The following is a 25507-nucleotide window of genomic DNA, read 5'->3' on the forward strand; positions in this document are numbered from 1 at the left end:
AAATAGAAGATGATTAGGTTTCCTAAATAATCTAGTGAGAGAAGGTTTTGTGAAGGAAATCTAATTAATTAGAGAGTAAACAACAGAAGCAAAACAGTTATGTGTGATTCTAACCGTAGTTCAAATGTAAGTCGGACCTTATTGGTCGGATTATGCTAAGTGATTCAGGTTTGGTCTGAATGAAAAAAAAATCGAAATCTTAGACAAAGATTTGGTAATAGTGTCAAAAAAAAATATTGTTAGGAAAAGACTGACCTTTGAGTGCAGATAAGAAGCTTAGAGATGTCGAAAAGAATTCCCAAATAAGATTGAAACAACGAAATCCCTTATGCTCGTGATACCATGTGAAAATAATAATACGAAGATAATGATAATGGTAAAACCAAACTAATGATAACTCTTGCACTGAAATATTAAGAATCAAAGGTGTTTTTATTTATGTGGTGAACAATTATATATAGAGAATTACAATGGAGAAGTTTACATAAGAGAGGGAATTAAAATAAGGAACTATAATTACATGTATGGAAACAACCTAAATCTAATTACAAATAGTAAGGAAGTAAAATCTTTTGTCTTCATTCTTTCTATGTTGAGATAGTTGATTGGATTTGAGAGGCAATATTGCCAATCGCCTAATTACGTCATTAGTGATTGACAACGATATGCAAACCAACTTATTCTTGAATCGGACTATGGAAATCATGAAAACGAAATTCTGCAATAATAAAAGCAAGGTTACGATGTTCGGCCTCCGCTGAAGATTGGAAATTTTCGGTTGTTTCTCGGACGTCAAAGACATCAGGCCCGCACCAAACATTCTGAAGTAGGCGCTAGTGGAATGACGGGTGACTAGCCCAATCAAATTCAGTGAACCCCGAAAGCGTTAGAGAACTAACCAAAGGAGAACCTCATGATCGAGGGTCCCGTCCAAATATTATAAACCAGTGTACCATTTGGCTACGAGTCATTTTTTAGGGCGTTCGATTAAACCATCAAAGCGGTACTTAATTTTGTAAATTCATTTACAACCAATAGGTTTCTTGCCATGAGGCAATGAAGTCAGAGATCACATATTATTAGGTTCGAGATATGGTACTTCTTTGGCCATAGCAACACGCCATTCCGATAATTCAAAGGCGATTTTGAAAGAGTTGGCTCTTCTGCTATGATAATAGAAGTGAGAAAAAACTTATGAGAAGGATTGAAATGGTCAAACTAGATTCAGTCGATCAATGAATAAAGAAAGATGGCGTCTTGAACTAGAAAGGACATACTAGTTGGTAAGATAAGCAGGAAATTCCTAATACCAACTAGTCATATAGGATTCTCATGTCCTTTACTACCTTTAGTGAGAAAGTCGAGTGATGGTGAATCAGTAATGCTAAAAGACAGAAGATGCGGAAGCAGGCAAGTCAAAGGAAGATAACGTAAAAACGTGATAGGTATCTCCACAAGAGATAAGGAAGCTGAATCGTCAAGCTTTTTGAGGCCCGAAGTAGATGCAGTGGGAGGCTCAACTAAAAGGAGATTCGAAGACTTCGAGAAATCGACCGAAGGCGGAGATGGGGACTCGGCACCACACTGCCAACAACATAATCGGTAACGTTAGATGGATGGAAACACTGAGTATGGGAGGTCAACTTTGCAATAGAAAAGATTAGAGGCTAAAGAGGCTACTAGTCATCCATTAGTGGGCTATAACCATTAACCAATTTGTAAATTTGATATGCTATCTTGACCGTTAAACCTAAAACGGCTAATGTTGCACCCATTCGCCAAGTATTTGAAATCAAACAAGAGAACTCTCACTTACTTGGATCAACAATGGCTAACAATGAAACAAATAAAACAAATTCAATCACATCTCATCCTCTCTGGAACCCTAACAGACCCTTATGCTGCTGGCAAAATCATAGCTTTTTCTGCTATTTCTGATCACGGGGACCTCGATTATGCCCACCATCTTTTCCGTCATCTCCCCAATCCTTCTACCTTCATTTGGAACACCATGATTAGAGCTTTTAGTGAGAGAAAACAACCCATTAAAGCATTCTCTCTCTATAAACAAATGCTTGAATTTGGTCTCTTACCCAACAATTATACATTCTCTTTTGTTCTTAGAGCTTGTACTGATCTCACTGATGGTTTCACTGGATCTGAAGCTCATTCACAAATTGTTAGACTTGGGTGGGAATCTTATGATTTTGTTCAAAATGGGTTGATCCATATGTATTCTAATTGTAATTGTATTGATTATGCTCGTAAATTGTTTGATATTAGTTCAAACAGAGATGTGATTTCTTGGACTGCCATGGTTAGTGGGTATGTGAAAATAGGACAGTTGGAAATCGCCCGGGCAATGTTTGATAAAATGCCTGAAAGAAATGTTGTTTCTTGGAGTGCTATTATCACTGGATATGTACAAGTAGGGTTATTCAAAGAAGCTTTACAACTTTTTAATGAGATGCAGCTTGCTGGTATCAAACCGAATCACGCAGGAATTGTCGGAGCACTTACTGCTTGTGGGTTTCTTGGTGCTCTTGATCAAGGTAAATGGATTCATTCCTATGTTGATAGGAACAAGATCGAGTTGGACAGAATTTTAGGTACTGCTCTTATCGATATGTATGCGAAGTGTGGTTGTATAGAAACAGCTAGTCAGGTATTCAATGAGATGCCTGAAAGAGATGTATTTGCTTTTACTTCGATGATTTCTGGTTTAGCAAATCATGGAAGGAGTAAAAGTGCAATTGAGTTGTTTATCAAGATGGGAGAAGATGGAGTTAATCCGAACGAGGTAACATTTATATGTGTTTTAAGTGCGTGTAGTCGAATGGGTCTTGTAGAAGAAGGGATGAGGTTCTTCAAAAGCATGAATGAAGTTTACGGAATTGAACCGAGTATTGAGCATTATGGGTGTATGGTGGATTTATTGGGGCGAGCCGGTATGCTTGACGAGGCAAAGAAATTGGTGAGTGAAATGTCGATGGAACCTGATTCTTACGTGTTAGGGGCATTGCTTAATGCTTGTAGAATGCATGGGGACGTTGAATTGGGAAAAGAAATGGTTGAGAGGTTAGCGGGTAGAAGTCTCGATCATGGTGGTGTTCATGTTCTTCTTTCTAACATGTATGCTTCGGCTAATCGGTGGGAAGATGTGGCAAAGGTGAGAAAGAAAATGGAGGATAAAAATGTGAAGAAAGTGCCTGGATGTAGCTTGGTTGAAGTGGATTGTGTAGTTTCTGAATTTGTTGCAGGAGATAAATCTCATCATCTTATGGATGATATTGTCTCTGTTTTGCTTTTGATCAATAATCAATTGAAGTCCTCAAAATTTGATGAGGAAATAGTCGTGTAGTTAACCTAATTTTAGTAGATCTCTCAGGTTTTGCAACGGGATGTCCCTTCGTCATGTTACATTCCAAACTCCACCACTACTTTTCTAAGAGTTCGGAAAATGGATAAGACAAACTTTGGGAGGCTTCAAATCTATAGCTACTCTATTAGCAGTGTTGTTTTAATGACAAAATTTTCCAAGATAAAGAATTATCGTTAATGGAGAGGATTGTCTTCGTGGTGAAGTAGTATCTGCATCAAATCCTCCGCCAAATTACCTATTCCTTTAATCAGTTTAGATCTAATGTTACTCAGCAAGTTACTACTTTTAATGGTCACTCAATTCCTTCTTACGATATATGTTGGAATCCGCCTGTTTTTAGTATGATCAAGATAAATGTTGATGTTTCTTTTATATCGATGGATAAACCGGAAGCTATTAGTTGCATTGCTCATGATTATAAAGCTAACTTTCTTCTAGCAAAAGCAGATATTAACAGATGCCGCAACAACGAAGAAGGAGAGTGCCGAGCACTCTTGCTAGCTCTCCAATGGGCGTTCCAGCTCCGTTTTTTGAAGATAGTAATCGAATCAGACTCTTCGAATGTTATTGATGCAACTTCATTTGGGAAGAGCACATGTAGCTGGATCTCCAGAGCCACTATTGAGGAGATCAAGGAGCAAGTTATTTTTGTTAAGGTTGCTAGATGTTATAGCTTGAACAGCCCGAGCCTCTTCATTGTCTTGTGAGTGGGAGACTATTCCATCTTTTTTGTTACAATACTAACAATGTTTATGTAAATACTACTTGATATTATATGAAATGCTAGCAACTTTATAAAAACAACTTTTATAAATTAGGTTGCAACATGGTCTCAATATATATACTATAGATATCTTGTTTAGCTTTTGTTTTCTAGTAATAGTTTGGGATATCTTGTGAAATGGGCATAGAGAAGTTTCCGAGTGATGAGTCCAGAATACAAATTCAAAAGCCTTTGAGTTAAGGCATTGACCGACAATCACCTAATTGCGCGTTGAAAAACTGATGGTCTCCGCTAGCATATGTCTCGTCAACGTCAACTTGACTGCCCTCATTTTGTTTCTTCATTAACCCACCTCCAAGCCAAAGCCAACCCTATAGTTTACTCAAAAGCCACTTAAATTGCTATCCACAAATATATGATCTACTACTACCGCCTAGAGCATGACCAACAGAGCTTAAATTCCTACGTCATAAAGACCCACTCTAAGCTATCAACTTCATCACCAAATTTACAAACCAAGCTATTTCTACCATTAATTGAAACTCAAATCTCGATCAAATGGATATTGTGACTTCTGTCGTCGACCTCATATCTCGTCTATGGGATTGTTGTTCTCCTCGTCTTACCAACCTCTGCAAACTCAAAAGAAATATCATTTCTTTGTCAACTTCACTTGATAAATTAAAGAGTAAAAGAAACGATATCATGAAGAGGATTCATCTCGCCGAATCAGACCCAGTTGAACCAAAGGAACACACTGATGAAGTTAAGAATTGGCTCAGAAGGGTTGAAGCTATAGAGCTAGAAGTTGATGGAATTTTACGGCAAACAATAACTACTCAAATACTCGATTCACGTGGTTGTTGTTGTTGTCGTCCTGGTCGTTCAAATAATTGTTGGACTGATTACAAGCTTAGCAACTTAGTGACTGAAAAGCTATCAACAGTGAAGGAGAATTTAGTGTTGTTGCTGAAAGATGTCCACATGAACAGATTCAAGAGATACCAACAGCAGCTGGGGTTGTCGGTATGGAACCAAAGCTTGAAGAGTTGTGGAAGTTTGTTAATGAAGAAAATCAAGTCAAAATTTTGGGTATATGGGGGATGGGTGGAGTTGGTAAGACTACCCTCTTGAAGAAACTCAACAATGAATTATCCAAAAGGAACCATGACTTTGATTTGGTGATCTGGGTTCAGGTTTCTAAAGATATGAACTTAAATAACGTCCAGAAACAAATCGCAGATTCACTTCGTTTGACTCTGCCAGGCAAACCAGATTTAAACACAATAGCTAAAGAAATATTCAGGGTGTTGAAAAACAAGAAATTTGTGTTGCTTTTGGACGACATTTGGCAACGGATTGATTTACAAAGTATAGGAGTTCCGTCTTGTGACTCTACTACTCATGAAACCAACAAGTTTATGGTCGTTTTCACTACTAGATCCGAGGGTGTTTGCGGGCAAATGGAAGCCCATAGAAAGATACAAGTAGACTGCTTAAACGAGAGCGAAGCTTGGAGTCTGTTCCAAGAGAAAGTAGGAAACGAAGTGATAAATGGTCACCCGCAAATACCTGAGCTTGCGGCAGTTGTTGCAAATGAATGTCGTGGTTTACCTCTAGCACTCGTCACTATTGGGCGAACGATGGCTAGCAAGAAGACGGTATATGAATGGAGGCACACAATAAATGTGTTACGTAAGTCAGCCTCCGAGTTTCCAGGTATGGATGAGGAAGTTTTACTAATTATAAAGTTTAGCTATGACAATTTACGGAGCGAAAAAGTCAAATCTTGCTTCTTGTATTGTTCATTGTTCCCCGAAGATCATTGTTTTGATGGAGAAGAACTTATCGACTATTGGATAGCCGAAGGATTTATAGACGATTTTGAGAACATAGACGAAGCTCGTGACCAAGGTCATGACATCATTGGAAATCTCAGGAGTGTGTCTTTGTTGGAGACCTATAGCAACTCAGATTTCAAGGGTGTTCAAATGCATGATGTAGTTCGAGATTTGGCAATTTGGATAGTCTCTGACTACGGGAGAAACAAGGGAAAATATTTGGCCGACGTCGGTTTAGAACCTAGAATTGATGAATGGGAGAAGGCTGAAAAGATATCAGTGCTGAATGATTCTCGTCATAATATTAATCATTCAACAAATTGCTCTAATCTGTCGACTTTGATAATTTTAAGTGGGGAAACAGGAAAAGAAGCATGTTGTAGTCTGACTTGTGATAGTCTGACTTGTGACAATATGCCTAAACTTAAAGTTCTAAGCATATATAGAGCTTCTGTATCTCCAGCAAATATTGGTCAACTTTCTGAACTGCGATACCTCAATCTACGGAATACAAGGTTGGATTTATTTCTGAACGACTTAAAGTCTTTGGCGAAGGTGATGTTCTTACATATGGGGAGAATTAGTAATAAATTGCCTAGTGGGGTGATACCTTGTCTTGCACAATTGCGAGTGTTAGACATGTATGATTCTGACTTCAAGGACTGGGAAATGGAGGGTTGTGCAAGTTTAACGGAATTGGAAAGCTTGAAACATTTGAATGAACTTGGGATCGCAATAGGCAATCTTGTAGCTCTTCAAAAGTTGGTAAGCACCTCCAAATTTCAACTCATCACCAGAGGGCTATTTATCACAGACTGTGAAGGTATCACATCACCTCTGTCTCACTGTCAAAATCTTCACAATCTTTAAGTCTTTCTAACATGAAGAATTTAAGAAAACTTGGAATTCGAAATTGTAAAAACTTACAAGAGTTTAAAATCAACCCTTGGGGGATGCAGACCTTGGAAAATCTACATTTGATTTGGTTACCAAATTTAGAGATTGTGTGGGATAATGAACACTTGTGTCTTTCACACCTTCAAAATGTGCAAATTTATTATTGCAAATCAATAAAGAACCTTACATGGCTTACTTATGCTCGTGACCTTAAAAGCCTTCGTGTGAGCTGGATAGACGGAATAGAAGAAATAATTCCCAATGAGTTTCCAGTGGACAACCGTACAAAGTTAAATATGTTTTCAAGTCTGAAAACTATATCGTTGTCTAATCTACGGAACTTAAGGAGTATATGTTCGAATAGTTTGGCTTTCCCCGTTTTGGAATATATAGAGGTACATAGCTGTCCTAAATTGAAGAAGTTACGGCTCCACAACAACAGTAACAAAAATAATACTTTAAAAAGTATTTATGGGGAGAACGAATGGTGGGATAGTTTAGAATGGGATGATGACACCGTCAAAGAACGCTTTTCTTCCTTATTCTGTTAGAATCTTGTTTTGAGTTGAAAGAGTTGAGAATCAGCCCTCGGGAGATGCAAACCTTGGAGTATCTAAATCTGACTTTGTTAGCAAAGTTAGCGGGGGCTAATATGCAGCTGATTTTGTCTTTTAGACCTTCAATAATTTCTCATGGGTTTTCAGTGAATGATCTTACGAAGTTAAGGACGTTTTCATGTCTGCAACTTATATCGTTTATTGATTTAGCCAACTTAAAAGAGCATATGCTCCAATACCTTGGGTTTACCTGTGTAGCTAACTGTTCCAAATCAAGAAGTTATTTACAGACTCAAGCTATGGTAGGAAGGTTTAGAATGAGAAAATGTAACCTTCAAGTTCTCTTTTTCTCCCTTACTTGCGTATGTATTTGAGTTGGTTTATTTAAAATGGGAGAAGATGGAGTTAATTCGAATAATTTTAACATGTATTTATGTGTTTTTTAAGTGTGTGCATTCGAATGAGTCTTATAGAAGAAGGGTTGAGGTTTTTCAAAAGCATGAATGAAGTTTACGGAATTGAGCTGAGGATTGAGCAATTATGGGTGTATGGTGGAACCCTCTGGGGCAAGCCAGGATGCTTGATGAGGTAAAGAAATTGGTGAGTGAAATGCGGATCCAACCTAAGATGGCATGGGGATGTTGAATTGGGAAAACAAATGGTTGAGAGGTTAGTGAGTAGAAGTTTTCACCATGGTGGCGGTAATGTACTTTTGAATTTCAACTAATTTTTGTTTACTTACTCCATATACGGTCTGAAAAGAAGATTATATAGATGAATATTTTTCTGAGGAACAATGTATTTTTAGCAAGATTCATTATTTTTCTTAGTTATATAAAAAATACTCATAAAGATACTAGAGAGTCACTAGCAGTATAATATCAACTCTGAAGAACAAAAACAAAAAGTGAACAACTATCTATGTTGGAAGAAGAAAACCTACTTCATATTTTTCTCATTTCTTCTTTCCTGCCTTAGCAACATCTCCAGCTTTAGTCGGAACAAGATAAATGTAATATTAGTGGTCAATCGAAATGTCACGGAGAAATAAACTTATGGAAATGGGAGAACAGGAAGAAATCTAGCAAAAAAAGTTTCTTTTACAATTACCTTTGTCACTCCTTGAATATTCTTGGCCCGATTTTTTCCTTTCCTTCATTTGCTTTCTTGACTTCTCTACCTTGGTGGCTTGGTATCAAGTCCATTCTGAAAAACACACACAATGGTCAAAGTTTAAACGATGAGAAACTCGTATACTTAGGATTACACAATATACACATGTTAATAAGGAAAATGATGAAAGAAATAGTTTATGTTCATTTTGTTGCTTGAGTTGAATCAGAGATCCGAGGCAAGTTTCTCATACATAGTCCTCCCCCCACACCCCCCACCCCCCCCACCCCCCCCCCCCCCCCACCCCTCCCCCACCTCCCCCCCCCTAATAAACGTGTGTTCTAACCAACTGAGCTATGACAATTTGGTTTTTGTGGTGAATCACTAATGTCAGAAGATGGGAAAGTGAGAAAGTCGAGAGAAGATAAACATATAGAAGTGATAGGTATCTCCACAAGAGATAGGTGAGACGAACTGTCGGGAGGATCTGTGAAGACAAAGCAGGAAAATCGATCGAAGGTGGAATCAGACTCGCTACCACCTCCAATAACATAATCCGTAACTTTTACAGATGGAAAGTTTAGTAATGGAGGTCAGTGTTGCATTGAAAAGATTCGAGGCTACTAGACTACTACTCATCCATTAGGGGGCCAAATAGAAATTAGCCTTTCAAATTTCAATAATCAATTTGTAAGTGGGAGATTGTTGTTAGGATCCCCGAAGTTGTTAAAGTTAAGCTTACTAAGAGCATCCCCAATGCTTTCAGTAAAAAGAAGAGCATCCCAATGCTTTCAACAAAAAAAAAGAGAGCATTCCCAATAGTTAGCACCAAATTATCCACTAAAAAAGTATCTTCACCAAATTATTCGGTGTTTTCAAATTTTTGTCTCCAAAAACAAAACACCAAAACTCCAACCAAATCACTATTCATCATACTAGATTTCATTTTTATCATTTTTAACACATTAAATTAAACTAATTAAAATTACAATACATAAACTACAAATTAGAACTAATACGACATTTTATTGAAACTACAAACCGAAACTATGACATTTTACTAAAACTACAAACTAAAGCTAATAAGACATTTTTATTAAAACTACAATATTTTACGAAAAATATTTGCGAAAAACTACAAATTGGAACTACTTCTTTAATACGGAAGTAAATCATCATCTCCATAGTCATCTCCGCATCCACCGCTATAGCCACCTCCACCTCCATCTCCACCTCCATACGGACCTCCAAACGAACTATCACTTTTTGTACTACTTTGGTTTCCAAACAATATTTGTCCTTGTTCTCATCGAACGTATGCTTGTCGTAATGGACCTGTAATTGAATTGACGTGGAGAGGATAATCATAATAATTCGATTATGTGTTATTGATTCTTCAATAAGTTGTTCACTTGGGACTAATAGTATTATAATGTCTTCGAAAACCCGGAGTACACAAAATCGATAACGGTAGAGATGATAATCATAATAGTTCGATTATGTATTATTAAGGATATAAATAAAAATATTTAAGATAGTTTTTTTTGAATATTTTAGTGAAATGCTTAATTTTCGATTTTATTATAATTCAATTAAGTAATTAAAACTTTTATGAGACCAAACCCAAAAAAACCCACTAAAAAGGTTAAAATGAGAAACAAAACATAAAAAGGGGCTAAAATTAAATGAGGAAACAAAAAGGAGACCAAAAATAGATGAAAAAGACCCCCTGTCCGGTTACTGTTCACGGCACATCTTTGGTGATCTAAAAACAATCCCTAAAATGTATGTGCAGGAGGCAATGTCTCAATTGACGTTTGACGACCCATGATTAGAGCATTCTCTCTCTACAAACAAATGCTTGAATTCTGTCTCTTACCCAATAATTATACCTTCTCTTTTGTTCTTAGAGCTTGTACTGATCTCACTGATGGTTTCATTGGATCTGACCCTCATTCACAAATTATTAGACTTGGGTGGGAATCTTACGATTTTGTTAAATATGTATGCTAATTGTAATTAATTGATTATGCTCGTAAATTGTTTGATATTAGTTCAAACAGAGATGAGATTTCTTGGACTGCTATGAACAGCGGGTATGTGAAAAATCGGACAATTGAAAATCGCCCGGGAGGTGTTCGATAAAATGCCTGAAAGAAATGTTGTTTCTTGGAGTGCTATTATCACTGGATATGTACAAGTAGGGTTGTTCAAAGAAGCTGTACAACTTCTCAATGAGATGCAGCTTGCTGGAATCAAACCGAATCAAGCAGGAATTGTCGGAGCACTTACTGCTTGTGGGTTTCTTGGTGCTCTTAATCAAGGTAAATGGATTCATTCGTACTTCGACCGAAACAAGATTCAATTGGACAGCATTTTAGGTACGGCTCTTATCGATATGTATGCAAAGTGTGGTTGTATAGAAACAGCAAGTCAGGTATTCAATGAGATGTATGAGAGAGATGTATTTGCTTTTACTTCAATGATTTCTGGTTTAGCAAACCATGGGAGGAGTAAAAGTGCAATTGAGTTGTTTATTAAGATGGGAGAAGATGGAGTTAGTCCGAATGAGGTAACATTTATATGTGTTTTAAGTGCGTGTAGTCGAATGGGTCTTGTAGAAGAAGGGATGAGGTTCTTCAAAAGCATGAATGAAGGTTATGGAATTGAACCGAGGATTGAGCATTATGGGTGTATGGTGGATTTATTGGGGCGAGCCGGTATGCTTGACGAGGCAAAGAAATTGGTGAGTGAAATGTCGATGGAACCTGATTCTTACGTGTTAGGGGCACTGCTTAATGCTTGTAGAATGCATGGGGGCGTTGAATTGGGAAAAGAAATGGTTGAGAGGTTAGCGGGTAGAAGTCTCGATCATGGTGGTGTTCATGTTCTTCTTTCTAACATGTATGCTTCGGCTAATCGGTGGGAAGATGTGGCAAAGGTGAGAAAGAAAATGGAGGATAAAAATGTGAAGAAAGTGCCTGGATGTAGCTTGGTTGAAGTGGATTGTGTAGTTTCTGAGTTTGTTGCAGGAGATAGATCAATTGAAGTCCTCAAAATTTGATGAGGAAATAGTCGTGGAGTTAACTTAATTTTAGTAGATCTCTCAGGTTTTGCAACGGAATGTCCCTTCGTCGTGTTCGAACAGGGACACTTATATTTTGCCAGTGGATGAACAAAGTGTAGGAAAGATTCCAAACTCCACCACTACTTCTTTAAGACAAACCTTGAGAGGCTTGGCATCTATAGCTACTCTATTCGCAATGTTGTTTTAATGACCTAATTTTCCAAGATAAAGAATCATCATCAATCGAGAGAATTGTCGTCGCGGTGAAGTATTATCTGCATCTTTGGGGATCACAAACTTTTGCTTTTGGTGTTTTGAATTGGATGTGTTTTGTTTAACCTTATCATTTGTAAATTAAGTTGCAACTTGGTCTCAATATATACTATAGGTATCTTTTTTAGCTTTTGTTTTATAGTATTAGTTTGGGATATCTTGTTAAATGGGCATAGAGAAGTTCCCGAGTGATGAGCCAGAATACAAATTTAAAAGTTTTTGAGTTAAGGCATCGACCGACAATAACTTAATTTTACGTTGAAAAACTGATGTTCTCCGTTAGCATATGTCTTGTCAACGTCAACTTGGCCATTCCTTCACCAGCAGACAGTTTGCATCTAATTTCAAACTTGATGGACCCAGAGACGTATCAGCCTGGCCCTTAGTCTTTACTCCAAGCCAAACCCAACCCTATAATTTGCTCAAAGGCCACTTAAATTTCTCCCCACAAATACTTTATCTTTTAAAACATACTTTATCTTTTGAAACATTCTACACCACAATATATATGATCTACTTTGAACTATCTTTCTCCAGCTTAAATTCCTACTTCATTAAGACCTACTTTACCAACTTCAACTTCTATCACCAAATTTGCAAACCAAGCAATTTCTACCATTACTTGAAACTCAAATCTCTGACCAAATGAATATTGTGACTAGTCTATGGGGTTATTGTTCTCCTCACGTTACCAACTTCCGCAACCTCAGAAGAAATCTCAATTCTTTGAGATCTACAATTGGTCAATTGGAGAGTAAAAGAACCGATGTCATGCACAAGATCCTTCTTGCCGAGTCAGACTTAGCAGAACCAAAGGAACGCACTAATGAAGTTAAGAATTGGCTCGGAAGGGTTGATGCTATAAAGGAAGAAGCTAATGAAATTTTACAACAAAGAATAACTACTCAAATGCTCATACTTAGCAACTTAGTGATTGAAAAGTTAACAACAGTGAGGGAATTGATTAGGGAAGGAGAATTTAGAGTTGTTGCTGAAAGATGTCAACAACAACAGATTCAAGAGATACCAACAGCAGCTGGGGTTGTCGGTATGGAACCAAAGCTTGAAGAGTTGTTGAAGTTTGTTACTGAAGATGATCAAGTTAAAATTCTAGGTATATATGGGATGGGTGGAGTTGGTAAGACTACCCTCCTGAAGAAACTCAACAATGAATTGTCCAAAACGAATTTGGTGATTTGGGTTGTGGTTTCTAAAGATATGAACTTAAATAGCGTTCAGAAACAAATAACAGATTCACTTCGGTTGAATCTGCAAGGAGAACCAGATTTAAACACAACAGCTAAAGAAATATTCAGGGTGTTGAGAAAGAAGAAATTTGTGTTGCTTTTGGATGATATTTGGCAACGGATTGATTTACAAAGCATAGGGGTTCCCGCTTTCGACTCTAATAGTAGTACTCATGAAACCAACAAGTCTATGGTCGTTTTCACTACTAGATCTGAGGGTGTTTGCGGGCAAATGGAAGCCCATAGAAAGATACAAGTAGACTGCTTAAACGAGAGCGAAGCTTGGATTCTGTTCCAACAGAAAGTAGGAAACGAAGTGATAAATGGTCACCCACAAATACCTGAGCTTGCGGCAGTTGTTGCAAATGAATGTCGTGGTTTACCTCTGGCACTCGTCACTATTGGTCGAACTATGGCTGGCAAGAAGACGGTACCTGAATGGAGGCACGCAATAAATGTATTACGTAAGTCAGCCTCTGAGTTTTCAGGTATGGTTGATCATGTTTTACCAATTCTAAAGTTTAGCTATGACAGTTTACGGAGCGATAAAATCAAATCTTGCTTCCTATATTGTTCATTGTTTCCTGAAGATCATTGCATTAAGACATACAAACTTATCGACTATTGGATAGCCGAAGGATTTATAGATGGTTTTGACAACATAGACGAAGCTCGTGACCAAGGTTATGACATCATTGGAGATCTCAAGAGTTTGTCTTTGTTGGAGACCAAGGGAAACTATTTGGATGAAATAGTTCATAGGTTCGGCAACTTAGAACTCAATGCTGTTAAAATGCATGATGTAGTTCGAGATTTGGCAATTTGGATAGTCTCTGACTATGGAAGAAACAAGGGAAAATATTTGACCGACGTTGGTTTAGAACCTAGACTTGCTGAATGGGAGAAGGCTGAAAAGATATTAGTGAAGTATTATCGTCGTCATAATCTTAATTTTCCAACAAATTCCTCTAATCTGTCAACTTTGATAATTTTACATATAGATGGAGAAAAAGCATCTGGTATTCTGACTTGTGACAATATGCCTAAACTTAGAGTTCTAAGCACATATGGAGATTTTTGTCCAGCAAAAATTGGTCAACTTTCTGAATTACGATACCTCAAACTCACTATAGGGAATACAGAGTTAAATTTTTGTCCTAACGAGTTAAAGTCTTTGGCGAAGTTGATGTTCTTAGGTATGGAGGGGACATTTTGTACTAAATTGCCTAGTGGGGTGATACCTTGTCTTGCACAATTGCGAGTGTTGGATATGTATCATTCTGAGTTCATAGACTGGGAAATGGAGGGTTGTGCAAGTATAATGGAATTGGAGAGCTTGAAACATTTGAATGAACTTCATATCAGAATAGGCAATCTTGTAGCTCTTCAAAAGTTGGTAAGCACCTCCAAATTTCAACTCATCACCAGAGGGCTATTTATCACAGACTGTGAAGGTATGACCTCTGTCTCACTGTCAAAGTCTTCACAATCTTTAAGTCTTTCTAATTTGAAGAATTTAAGAACACTTAAAATTGAATGTTGTGAAAAGTTACAAGAGTTGAGAATCAGTCCTTGGGGGATGCAAACCTTGGAGGATCTATTTTTTATTAGGTTACCAGAGTTAGTGATTGTGTGGGATGATAAGCAGTTGGTTTTGCCAGCAGCTGATCAACTTAAAGAAGAGCAGTTGTTGTGTCTTTCAAACCTTCAACATGTGTCAATTTCTGAGTGTGAATCAATAAAGAACCTTACATGGCTTTCTTATGCTCAGGACCTTAGAAAGCTTGCTTTGTTCGATATGGATGGAATAGAAGAAATAATTTCTGATGGGTTTCTAGTGGACGACGACCATACAAAGTTAAATTTGTTTTCAAATCTGACAAATCTATGGTTGTATGATCTACGGAACTTAAGGAGCATATGTTCGAATAGTTTGGCTTTCCCCGTTTTGAAAGATATCCTCATATTAAAATGTCCTAAATTGAAGAAGCTACCACTCGACAACAACAGTAACAAAAATAATACTTTAAAAAGTTCTGTTACATTTTCTCATATTATAATGTCCTAAATCAAGTTTACCATTAATTTGAGCCCTAATGCTATGCCCGGCTGGGTTGTGGTCCGGCATTTGATCATTTTCTCTTACATTTTAGGTGTTATAAATGTATGTATCTATTTTTACTAGCCAGACGGATTGATCTTGTCCTTTGAAAAAGATAATAAAACAAACAAAGTTATACCATATATATGAAAAATGTTACGGAAGAAGAAAAAACGGGCAGATTATATGAAGAAATCTTATGTAAATTGTAGTGATCTATGTTTTTGATGATTTGTATCTATTAAATAACGATTCGGGGCAAGAAACATAAGTTTTATGTCAAGAATTTACTTTGTCCTCTAGTATTACTCATATATATATATATATATATAAACCTAACCATTGTTTCAAAAAAAAAAAACTAACCATTTCATTTGGGGTTACTTCTTTGCTTGTCTCTATATTTGGAGTAGTTTCACAGTCTATGAGAGACTAAACTTTATTTACTATAAATAGTAAAATTCTTTCTCAAGATGAAGAAATTATTTCTTCTTCCTTATTGACGAGTCTCCAAGATGCAGAATTTGCGGCGCAATAGAGGTTCAAGAGTATCTAAATCTGGGGAGTATCTAAGTCTGACTTTGTTACCAAAGTTGGTGGGGGATAATAAGCAGCTGGTTTTGCCTACGAGCCGGATTTGTGTCTTTCAGACCTTCAACATGTGGAAGTTTATGGTTGTCATTAATGGAAGATGGAAGGAATAGAAGAAATAATTTCTCATGGTTTTCAGTGAATGATATAACAAAGTTAATGTAGTGCCCCTACCTATATCATGGGGTGCCTATAGCAACATCTCATTTAATCTAACCCCTCTAAGACTCTACAGCCACTTTGGAGTTCTCGTTTTCTTGATCTCTTTCATTTCTTCTTGTAGCCATTAGTGTTAGAGAGAGGGAGTTGGTTCTAGAGAGAGAAACTAGGGCAAAGTTCTCTTCATTGATTTGCTTGGAATCTAAGGTAGACTTTTATCTCTGTAGGACTTGAATAACCATTTTTATAGAAAAACCCACACTAACTAGATAACGCTACAAACCCTAGATCTTGGTATAACTTGAACATAGATTAGGGTTCTTGAAACTAATATATACATAACAATATAAACATTAGAAGTAGTAGATATCATTTCCACGTAAACAAATATGTAGGTCACTTTGAAATCTCATCCATGTGTTAGATTTTGAAAGATATTTGCCCTAATGACATACTTGATGAACCATACAATTTCTATTAACATTCTCATGCTACATTCATGTACTACAATGATATTTAGGGCTAAACCCCTTTATTTGTCATGATTTTAGTATATAATTCTTATAATTAGATGATTCTCACTATTGGACAGTATCCTTTATGTAGTTACATGAACATGTGCTAGATTTCAACATGATATGAGAATTTGAGGTTATTATTATACATTGATTCGTTACGTGCAAACGTTATAGATATGAAACTCGTATGTCGTAATATATTGACGAATATGATTTTGATTTATGTATGTTTTGGTTTGATGCTATTATATTTGTGTGATTTGATGGAGTCGGTGGAGGATTGTGAGTTTTTTGGTTGGTTCGACCCTCTCTACCGGATGCGATATACGTATGGAGCGTATGAGGTCGACGCTAACACAAGCGTAGCCTTGTAGACCACACTCTTATCATCGTGAACACCAACTTGTCGTATCGTTTTTGGTTGTTTATTACAAATGGGGTGATGTTATTATGTATGTCTGACGCGATGGAGTTGGTAGAGGATTATGGGAGTTTTGTGGTTGGTTCGACCCTCTCTACCGAATGCGATATAGGTATGGAGCGTATGGGGTCGGTGCTAACACAAGTGTAGCCTTGTGGACCACTCTTATACAACGTGGACACCAACTTGTCGTATCGCTTTTGGTTGTTTGTTACAAATATGGTTTACTTTATTTCAACAGTCACAACTCGGATACTATTTTCGGGGTGGTCAATACGTGGACAACCAATTTTTTATACGGACAACTATTTTTTGGCCCGTCCCGAGTCAACTGTGTTTGACTTCATTGACTTTAACTTAATAAGGGGACAACTCCAATAAGGACTCAATACTAACACTACTTAATCTGAGGACTAGTTAAAATTAGAAACCCTAGAAAAAATGAAGAGAGATAAACAAAGAGTGTCTCCTTCACCAACCTTCTCTCTCTATATATCCGAACAAGGAAGCTTGCCGAAGCTTATCAACTTCGTTCTTCATCCTTCTCTTTTTTTTCTCTCTTGAAAAAAAAACCCAAAAACAAAGAATCCCTTAAAAAGCCATTAAAGACCTATAAAAATAGTTCTTCCCCATCTCTTCTTTTGCATGCTTGATTGAGTATAGGTTATACTAAATTCTTCCTTGACTCTGTCCCCAATAAAACCAAAGCCAGAAAACTAAATCCCTAAAAAAGATAACGGGAGAAAAAGAGAAAAAACTCATTAACCTTCTTTGGTTTCATCTATTTGTAAGGCTTTGAAGATTCTAACATATCCTTAAATCAACATGACAAAAATTCTTTGATTTCATCTATTTATAAGAATTTGAAGATTGCACTTCCTTTTTTTTCTTCAACTTTCTCTCTTTAGAAAAAAAATCACCCCCTCTCTCTAAAAACTTCAGTTAATAGCCATGAAAACTTTTTCAGATTATTGGTAATTAATTCGTTATCAAATTTATGGTGTTAGAGAAACCAATTATCAAAACCCACAATAGATTTTTTCAACAAAAAAAGAAAAAACCCACAATAGATTCCTCAACAATGTCTCTCTAAAGTTTTTCTCTATCTAGAAATTTGTTGGTGACGAAGGAGTAGTAGAAGATTAAAGTCTAGGGTTTATGAAAAAAAAGGGAGAAGTTAAATTAAAAGTTCTAATTTTTAAAGGGTTTAAGTGAAAAATAATAGAGTGTTGTCCTCTTAAAAACTGTTGTCCGCATAAATTTTTTAATTTTCTTCGTTGTTCGCATAAGATAGTTGTCCACATAAAAGAATTGGTTGTCCACGTATTGGTCACCATTTTCGGACACCTTAATATTGTCTTGGAGTTGTCTATTTGTTTTAGTAGTTTTGAAACTGTCTGTTAAGGCTTTAGAGGTTTCGAAATCTACTTGTTACGGTCTGACCCAACCTTTTATTTTTCAAGATAAGAAAATCGAGAAGTGTCACCTGCTTGAGTCATAGTTAGCCTTGGAGGAGTTTCTTTAGTAGTCTTTTTTATTTCTTTAAGAAGTTTTTTGGAATTGCATCTCCTAAATACTTGTATTTTTGCTTTATTTGATCTTGTCCGACATATGCATCGATGATTTAGAGATATCGTGCGAGTTTTGAAAAACTTGGTAAAGTTCAATTAGTTGATTTATTTTTACTTTGGAGCTTCATGTTCGATGTTATTTGTCTCTTTGATGAGTATATCGTGCATGTTCACTGTTCTGCGGAGCTTTAAGTTGAGGTTTTCATGGCGGCCGACGTGAAAATCTAGATTTAGGATGTTACAGTTAAAGATGTTTTCATGTCTGCAACTTACATGGTTTATTGATTTAGTCAACTTAAAAGACCATATGTTCTCATACATTGGGTTTACCAGTGTAGCTAACTATTCCAAACCCCAGAAGTTATTTCCAACTAAGGTTATGTTTGTTTTTATTTTTCAGATATGAAATCTCAGGGGTTTGTTTTATTATTGAAGAAAACCTGAATTCTTATCTGAATTATCCAGACATCAGAATAGGTTGAATAAAGACCCACTTATTTTAGACTTTAAAACAAGTACTCCCTCCGTCTCAAATTAAGAGTCTCATATTGGTAAGGGATATTTAACGTTTGGGTCAAGGATAAGTACTGGCTTTAGTGTTTGGATCACATGTTTGTCCGCTATAGGGTCCGGGTCACGGACTAACCATTGACCCGTTGACTAATGGCGATAGTTAACTACGCCATTAATCAACGTGGTCAATAGTTAGTCCGTGACCTAGACCCTAAAGCTGTACTTATCCTTGACCTAAACACTAAACCCGAGCTGCTGTGAGCCGTTCCAAAGAGGGAAATAAATTTGAATGCATTAAAATCACAAAGAGGAAAATAAATTTGAACATCTATTCTTTCGGGTCTTAAAATTGATGGATCAATTTGGTCTTTGTTGTTCGTAGTAATCATCGTGATTCTTTCTTCAGTCAAGTAGAGAAAATTCCATCCATGAAATTAAAATCCCCGATAAACTTACAGATGATTTCTCATTCAAATATCGATCTAAATCTTCAATTAAAATAACTGATCGATTTGTTGTTTAAAGAAAAAGCATTTTTAGGTCAGAATCATCAGTGACATTTGATAGATCTATATCGTAGATATCGTAGTTGAGGAATTTAGCCATGGCGGAAACGAGTGATGATTTCCAGTTCCAGGAAGACTGTGAAGAAGATAACTTTGTTTCCAAACACGACCTAATCGATGATAAGATTGTTTTAATTTAATAGAAGATTCTAGATCTGATTTGACCTTATCTTTTAGATCTGAATCCATGGCGATTGTATTAAAAGTTGTTGGATGAGTAAATGAACAGATCTCCACCTTTTATTACGAAAAGGGGGGAAAAGCTAGGGTTTTCTGAAGTTGGGGTTTTCAAGGGCTTTTGAAAGTTAGGGTATTAGAGAGCTTGAAAAGAGGGAAAGAGAGAAAGATGACCGGCAAAAGGTTGGCCGGCCAATGCTTAGGCCAGCACGGGAAGGAGTTGAGCTTGGTTCATGGAAGGTGGCAGCAGCTTGGACGTTCATAGAAGCACCCTCGAGTTTGGGATTTCAAGGGACTAACTCGGTTTTCATGGCAGCAGCTGATGAGTACGTAAAGTACTCCATTTTTTGGCTTTATTTTATAGTCTTTACATGTTAATTTTGATGGAGTTAATTAAATTACATGGTTTTGTAGGAAACTCCCAAAAAGATAAAGAAGTTACTAATACAAGAAGTTCCTAAGGATATTGAGATAGATGTATGGATTGGTAACTATAAAGAGTGAAGTTGGTGAAGAAAATGGTTTGTTTAGGGGGCGTTCTGCAGTTTGGCATTTTCCAGGGGGTCATTCTGGATTCTAAGGGACTCAATTGTGAGAAACAGGAAATACATTCTGCCCACAGCCCACGTGAATGGGAATTATGGTAGGAAGGTTTAGAATGAGAAGATGTAACCTTCAAGTTCTCTTTTTCTCCCTTACTTGCGTATGTATTTGAGTTGGTTTATTTAAACCGGGAGAAGATGGAGTTAATTCGAATAATTTTAACATGTATTTATGTGTTTTTTAAGTGTGTGTATTCGTCTATCGAATGAGTCTTGTAGAAGAAGGGTTGAGGTTTTTCAAAAGCATGAATGAAGTTTACGGAATTGAGCTGAGGATTGAGCATTATGGGTGTATGGTGGAACCCCCTGGGGCAAGCCAGGATACTTGATGAGGTAAAGAAATTGGTGAGTCAAATGCGGATGCAACCTAAGATGGCATGGGGATGTTGAATTGGGAAAACAAATGGTTGAGAGGTTAGTGAGTATAAGTTTTCACCATGGTGGCCGTAATGTACTTTTGAATTTCAACTAATTTTTGTTTACTTATTCGATATACGGCCTGAATATTTTTCTGAGGAACAATGTATTTTTAGCAAGATTCATTATATTTCTTAGTTATATCAAAATACTCATAAAGATACTAGAGAGTCACTAGCAGTATAATATCAACTCTGAAGAACAAAAACAAAAAGTGAACAACTATCTATGTTGGAAGAAGAAAACCTACTTCATATTTTTCTCATTTCTTCTTTCCTGCCTTAGCAACATCTCCAGCTTTAGTCGGAACAAGATAAACGTAACATTAGTGGTCAATCGAAATGTCACGGAGAAATAAACTTATGGAAATGGGGGAACAGGAAGAAATCTAGCAAAAAAGTTTCTTTTACAATTACCTTTGTCATTCCTTGAATATTCTTGGCCCGATCTTTTCCTTTCCTTCATTTGCTTTCTTGACTTCTCTACCTTGGTGGCTTGGTATCAAGGCCATTCTGAAAAACACACACAATGGTCAAACGATGAGAAACTCATATACTTAGGATTACACAATATACACATGTTAATAGGAAAATGATGAAAGAAATAGTTTATGTTCATTTTGTTGCTTGAGTTGAATCAGAGATCCGAGGCCAAAGAAGATGCCCTTTTCTAAAGAAAAAGTTTCTCTTACATAAGTTACATTCCACTTATAATTTTTAAATGATTGCTCTAACCACCTGAGAGTTGAACTCATGACATCCCCCCACACCTAATAAAATGGCTTTTGGTATAGGAAGATCACTATTTAGTAAAGGCAGTGCATTAGGAAAGTCAATTCATGTATTTGATCCTCCTTTACCAAATTAGTGTAAGGAGGGCGTTATAAGGATCATTTAAAAAAATAGCGTCAAAATAGAAGGACTTAGATAAAAATTAATAATAAATCTAATATTTTATTCACTTGTAATTTCTCTCACATAAACAACCAAAATCCTAATATCGTCGCTACTATCAACACCACCATTACTTTAATTAGTGTTAAAACCCTAAAAATCTATGGAGAAACCAAACAATAACAATAATTACAAACTCTCTATGGAGATAGTGTTGTGTTAGTCATGTAGGATTTAAGTATCTATCTTTATATCTCTCTTTTTGATAGAATCAAACAGATTTAGGGATTTTCTCCTTTTCAGGATATGTTTATCTCTCTTCTCTCTCTTTAATTTGATCGAAGGTTTTACGTCGAAAAAATTCTCTCCTCTCTCTCAAAAGTGTTTAGTCCAATAGGAAGATACTCTCTATTCTCTTCTTTTGGTCCAAAATAGTTTGATGGGACATGGGAGGGACCAAAGTATAAATTTGGGATATTAAAAAAAATATTTATCCCTCCCTATTCTAAAAGGAGTGCTCTCCCTATTTAATGCACTATCTTTGCTAAAAAATGCTCTTCCTATACCAAAACCCAATAAAAAGGGTGTTCTAACCAACTGAACTATGAGAGTTTGGTTTTTGTGGTGAATCTTTAATGTCAGAAGATGGGAAAGTGAGAAAGTCGAGAGAAGATAACATAAAGAAGTTATAGGTATCTCCACAAGAGATAGGTGAGACGAACCGTCGGCAGGATCTGTGAAGATAAAGCAGGAAAATCGATCGAAGGTGGAATCAGACTCGCTACCACCTCCAACAACATAATCCGTAACTTTTTACAGATGGAAAGATTAGTAATGGAGGTCAGTGTTGCATTTAAAAGATTCGAGGCTACTAGACTACTACTCATCCATTAGGGGGGCAAATAGAAATTAGCCTTTCAAATTTCAATAATCAATTTGTAAGTGGGACATTGTTGTTAGGATGCCCAAAGTTGTTAAAGTTTTTTTTTTTTTTTAATTGTTCAGCGTGTCTCGAACCCTTGACCTCTAGGATGGAAGACTATACCTCTTACCACTCCAACCAAGGGTAGTTGACAAGTTGTTAAAGTTAAGCTTACTAAGAGCATCCCCAATGCTTTTAATAAAAAAAAAAACACCCCGATGCTTTCAAAAAAAAAAAAGAGAGCAGCCCTACCCCTAATAGTTAGCACCAAATTATCCACTAAAAAAGTATCTTCACTAAATTATTCGGTGTTTTCAAATTTTTGAACCAAAAAACAAAACACCAAAACTCCCACCAAATCACTATTCATCATACTAGATTTCATTTTTATAATTTTTAACACATTAAATTAAACTAATTAAAATTACAATACATAAACTACAAATTAGAGCTAATACGACATTTTATTGAAACTACAAACCGAAACTATGACATTTTACTAAAACTACAAACTAAAGCTAACAAGACATTTTATTAAAACTACAATATTTTACGAAAAATATTTGCGAAAGCTACAAACTGGAACTACTTCTTTAATACGGAAGTAAATCATCATCTCCATAGTCATCTCTGCATCCACCGCTATAGCCACCTCCACCTCCATCTCCACCTCCATACGGACCTCCAAACGAGCTACCACTTTTTGTACTACTTTGGTTTCCAAACAATGTTTGTCCTTGTTCTCATCGAACGTATGCTTGTCGTAATGGATCTGTAATTGAATTGACGTGGAGAGGATAATCATAACGGTAGAGATGATAATCATGATAGTTAGATTATGTGATATTAATAAGGATATAAATAAAAATATTTAAGATAGTTTTTTTTCGAATATTTTAGTGAAATGCTTAATTTTCGATTTTATTGTAATTCAATTTTTTTTGATGAAGATATTGTAATTCAATTAAGTAATTAAAACTTTTATGAGACCAAACCCAAAAAAAACCCACTAAATAAAAAACAAAACATAAAAAGGGGCTAAAATTAAATGAGGAAACAAAAAGGAGACCAAAAAAAACCCAAAGATGTTCACGGCACATCTTTGGTGATCTAAAAACAATCCCTAAAATGTATGTGCAGGAGGCAATGTCTCAATTGACGTTTGACGACCCATGATTAGAGCATTCTCTCTCTACAAACAAATGCTTGAATTCGGTCTCTTACCCAATAATTATACCTTCTCTTTTGTTCTTAGAGCTTGTACTAATCTCACTGATGGTTTCATTGGATCTGACCCTCATTCACAAATTATTAGACTTGGGTGGGAATCTTACGATTTTGTTCAATATGTATGCTAATTGTAATTATATTGATTATGCTCGTAAATTGTTTGATATTAGTTCAAACAGAGATGAGATTTCTTGGACTGCTATGAACAGCGGGTATGTGAAAAATAGGACAATTGGAAATCGCCCGGGAGGTGTTCGATAAAATGCCTGAAAGAAATGTTGTTTCTTGGAGTGCTATTATCACTGGATATGTACAAGTAGGGTTGTTGAAAGAAGCTTTACAACTTTTTAATGAGATGCAGCTTGCTGGAATCAAACCGAATCAAGCAGGAATTGTCGGAGCACTTACTGCTTGTGGGTTTCTTGGTGCTCTTAATCAAGGTAAATGGATTCATTCGTACGTCGACCGAAACAAGATTCAATTGGACAGCATTTTAGGTACGGCTCTTATCGATATGTATGCAAAGTGTGGTTGTATAGAAACAGCAAGTCAGGTATTCAATGAGATGTCTGAGAGAGATGTATTTGCTTTTACTTCAATGGTTTCTGGTTTAGCAAACCATGGGAGGAGTAAAAGTGCAATTGAGTTGTTTATTAAGATGAGAGAAGATGGAGTTAGTCCGAATGACGTAACATTTATATGTGTTTTAAGTGCGTGTAGTCGAATGGGTCTTGCAGAAGAAGGGATGAGGTTCTTCAAAAGCATGAATGAAGTTTACGACATTGAACCGAGTATTAAGCATTATGGGTGTATGGTGGATTTATTGGGGCGAGCAGGTATGCTTGACGAGGCAAAGAAATTGGTGAGTGAAATGCCGATGGAACCTGATTCTTACGTGTTAGGGGCATTGCTTAATGCTTGTAGAATGCATGGGGCGTTGAACTGGGAAAATAAATGGTTGAGAGGTTAGCGGGTAGAAGTCTCGATCATGGTGGTGTTCATGTTCTTCTTTCTAACATGTATGCTTCGGCTAATCGGTGGGAAGATGTGGCGAAGGTGAGAAAGAAGATGGAGGAGGCAAATGTGAAGAAAGTGCCTGGATGTAGCTTGATTGAAGTGGATTGTGTAGTTTCTGAATTTGTTGCAGGAGATAGATCTCATCATCTTATGGATGATGTTTTCTCAGTTTTGATCAAAAAGTGTAGGAAAGTGTAGGAAAGATAGAGATTAACAAAAAGTGTAGGAAAGATAGAGATTACATTCCAAACTCCATCAGAACTTTTCTAAGAGTTCGGAAAATGGATAAGACAAACTTTGGGAGGATTCAAATCTATAGCCACTCTAATTCGCGATGTTATTTTAATTACAAAATTTTCCAAGATAAAGAATCATCATCAATCGAGAGAATTGTAGTCGCGGTGAAGTATTATCTGCATCTTTGGGGATCACAAACTTTTGCTTTTTGTGTTTTGAATTGGATGTGTTTTGTTTAACCTTATCATTTGTAAATTAAGTTGCAACTTGGTCTCAATATATACTATAGGTATCTTGTTTAGCTTTTGTTTAGTATTAGTTTGGGATATCTTGTTAAATGGGCATAGAGAAGTTCCCCAGTGACGAGTCCAGAATACAAATTAAAAAGTTTTTGAGTTAATGCATGGACCGACAATAACCTAATTGCGCGTAAAAAACTGATGTTCTCCGTTAGCATATGTCTCGTCAACC

The 25507-nt window shown here is 36.4% G+C and overlaps 3 protein-coding genes, 1 long non-coding RNA gene and 3 pseudogenes across 7 annotated transcripts in view; 5 read left to right on the forward strand and 2 right to left on the reverse strand.

Annotated features, from left to right (window-relative positions):
* Positions 1-8221, forward strand: part of LOC147563967 (disease resistance protein RPS5-like) — a 34488-nt gene extending 26267 nt beyond the window's left edge. The window contains exons 1-2 of one of the 2 annotated variants that reach the window (XM_086642418.1): positions 4187-7655; positions 7699-8221. In XM_086642418.1, the coding sequence (XP_086498544.1) occupies positions 5135-6817 (1683 nt within the window). In that variant the 5' untranslated portion in view covers positions 4187-5134 and the 3' untranslated portion in view covers positions 6818-7655; positions 7699-8221. Of the gene's footprint in view, positions 1-4186 lie in introns of those variants that run through there. The other variant, XM_086642406.1, reaches the window with a different exon arrangement.
* LOC147563970 (pentatricopeptide repeat-containing protein At5g66520 pseudogene) lies at positions 1838-4196 on the forward strand (annotated as a pseudogene). The gene has a single exon (XR_015225845.1). The product of XR_015225845.1 is annotated as a pentatricopeptide repeat-containing protein At5g66520 pseudogene (transcript).
* A 2022-nt stretch (positions 8222-10243) lies between the features above and the next one.
* LOC147563971 (pentatricopeptide repeat-containing protein At1g08070, chloroplastic pseudogene) lies at positions 10244-11981 on the forward strand (annotated as a pseudogene). Its single transcript, XR_015225858.1, has one exon. The product of XR_015225858.1 is annotated as a pentatricopeptide repeat-containing protein At1g08070, chloroplastic pseudogene (transcript).
* A 353-nt stretch (positions 11982-12334) lies between these two features.
* LOC147563972 (uncharacterized) lies at positions 12335-18854 on the reverse strand. Its single transcript, XR_015225864.1, has 3 exons — positions 18226-18854; positions 15650-17146; positions 12335-15137 (listed from the first exon to the last, which is right to left on the reverse strand). It is a non-coding gene; the product is annotated as an uncharacterized LOC147563972 (long non-coding RNA).
* Positions 12390-16613, forward strand: LOC147563973 (putative disease resistance protein At1g61300). The gene is made up of 2 exons (XM_086642440.1): positions 12390-15162; positions 15676-16613. The coding sequence occupies exons 1-2, from the start codon at positions 12500-12502 to the stop codon at positions 15677-15679; spliced, it is 2667 nt and encodes an 888-aa protein (XP_086498566.1). The 5' UTR covers positions 12390-12499; the 3' UTR covers positions 15680-16613.
* Positions 18855-20854: 2000 nt separating the features above from the next.
* LOC147563974 (small ribosomal subunit protein eS24z) overlaps positions 20855-25507 on the reverse strand; it is a 37595-nt gene continuing 32942 nt past the window's right edge. The window contains exon 6 of the mRNA XM_086642694.1: positions 20855-21017. Within this exon, the coding sequence (XP_086498820.1) occupies positions 21000-21017 (18 nt within the window). The 3' untranslated portion in view covers positions 20855-20999. The remainder of the gene's footprint in view (positions 21018-25507) is intronic.
* On the forward strand, positions 23672-25127 carry LOC147563975 (pentatricopeptide repeat-containing protein At5g66520 pseudogene; annotated as a pseudogene).

The sequence above is a fragment of the Eschscholzia californica genome, unplaced genomic scaffold, assembly GCF_041429995.1.
Source record: "Eschscholzia californica isolate CP2 unplaced genomic scaffold, dmEscCali1.0.p SCAF_1, whole genome shotgun sequence".
NCBI classification, from domain to species: domain Eukaryota; kingdom Viridiplantae; phylum Streptophyta; class Magnoliopsida; order Ranunculales; family Papaveraceae; genus Eschscholzia; species Eschscholzia californica.

Bases quoted from the DNA above. Each gene is read 5' to 3' on its own strand.
- LOC147563973 (XM_086642440.1), top strand. From the start codon at position 12,500: ATGAATATTGTGACTAGTCTATGGGGTTATTGTTCTCCTCACGTTACC.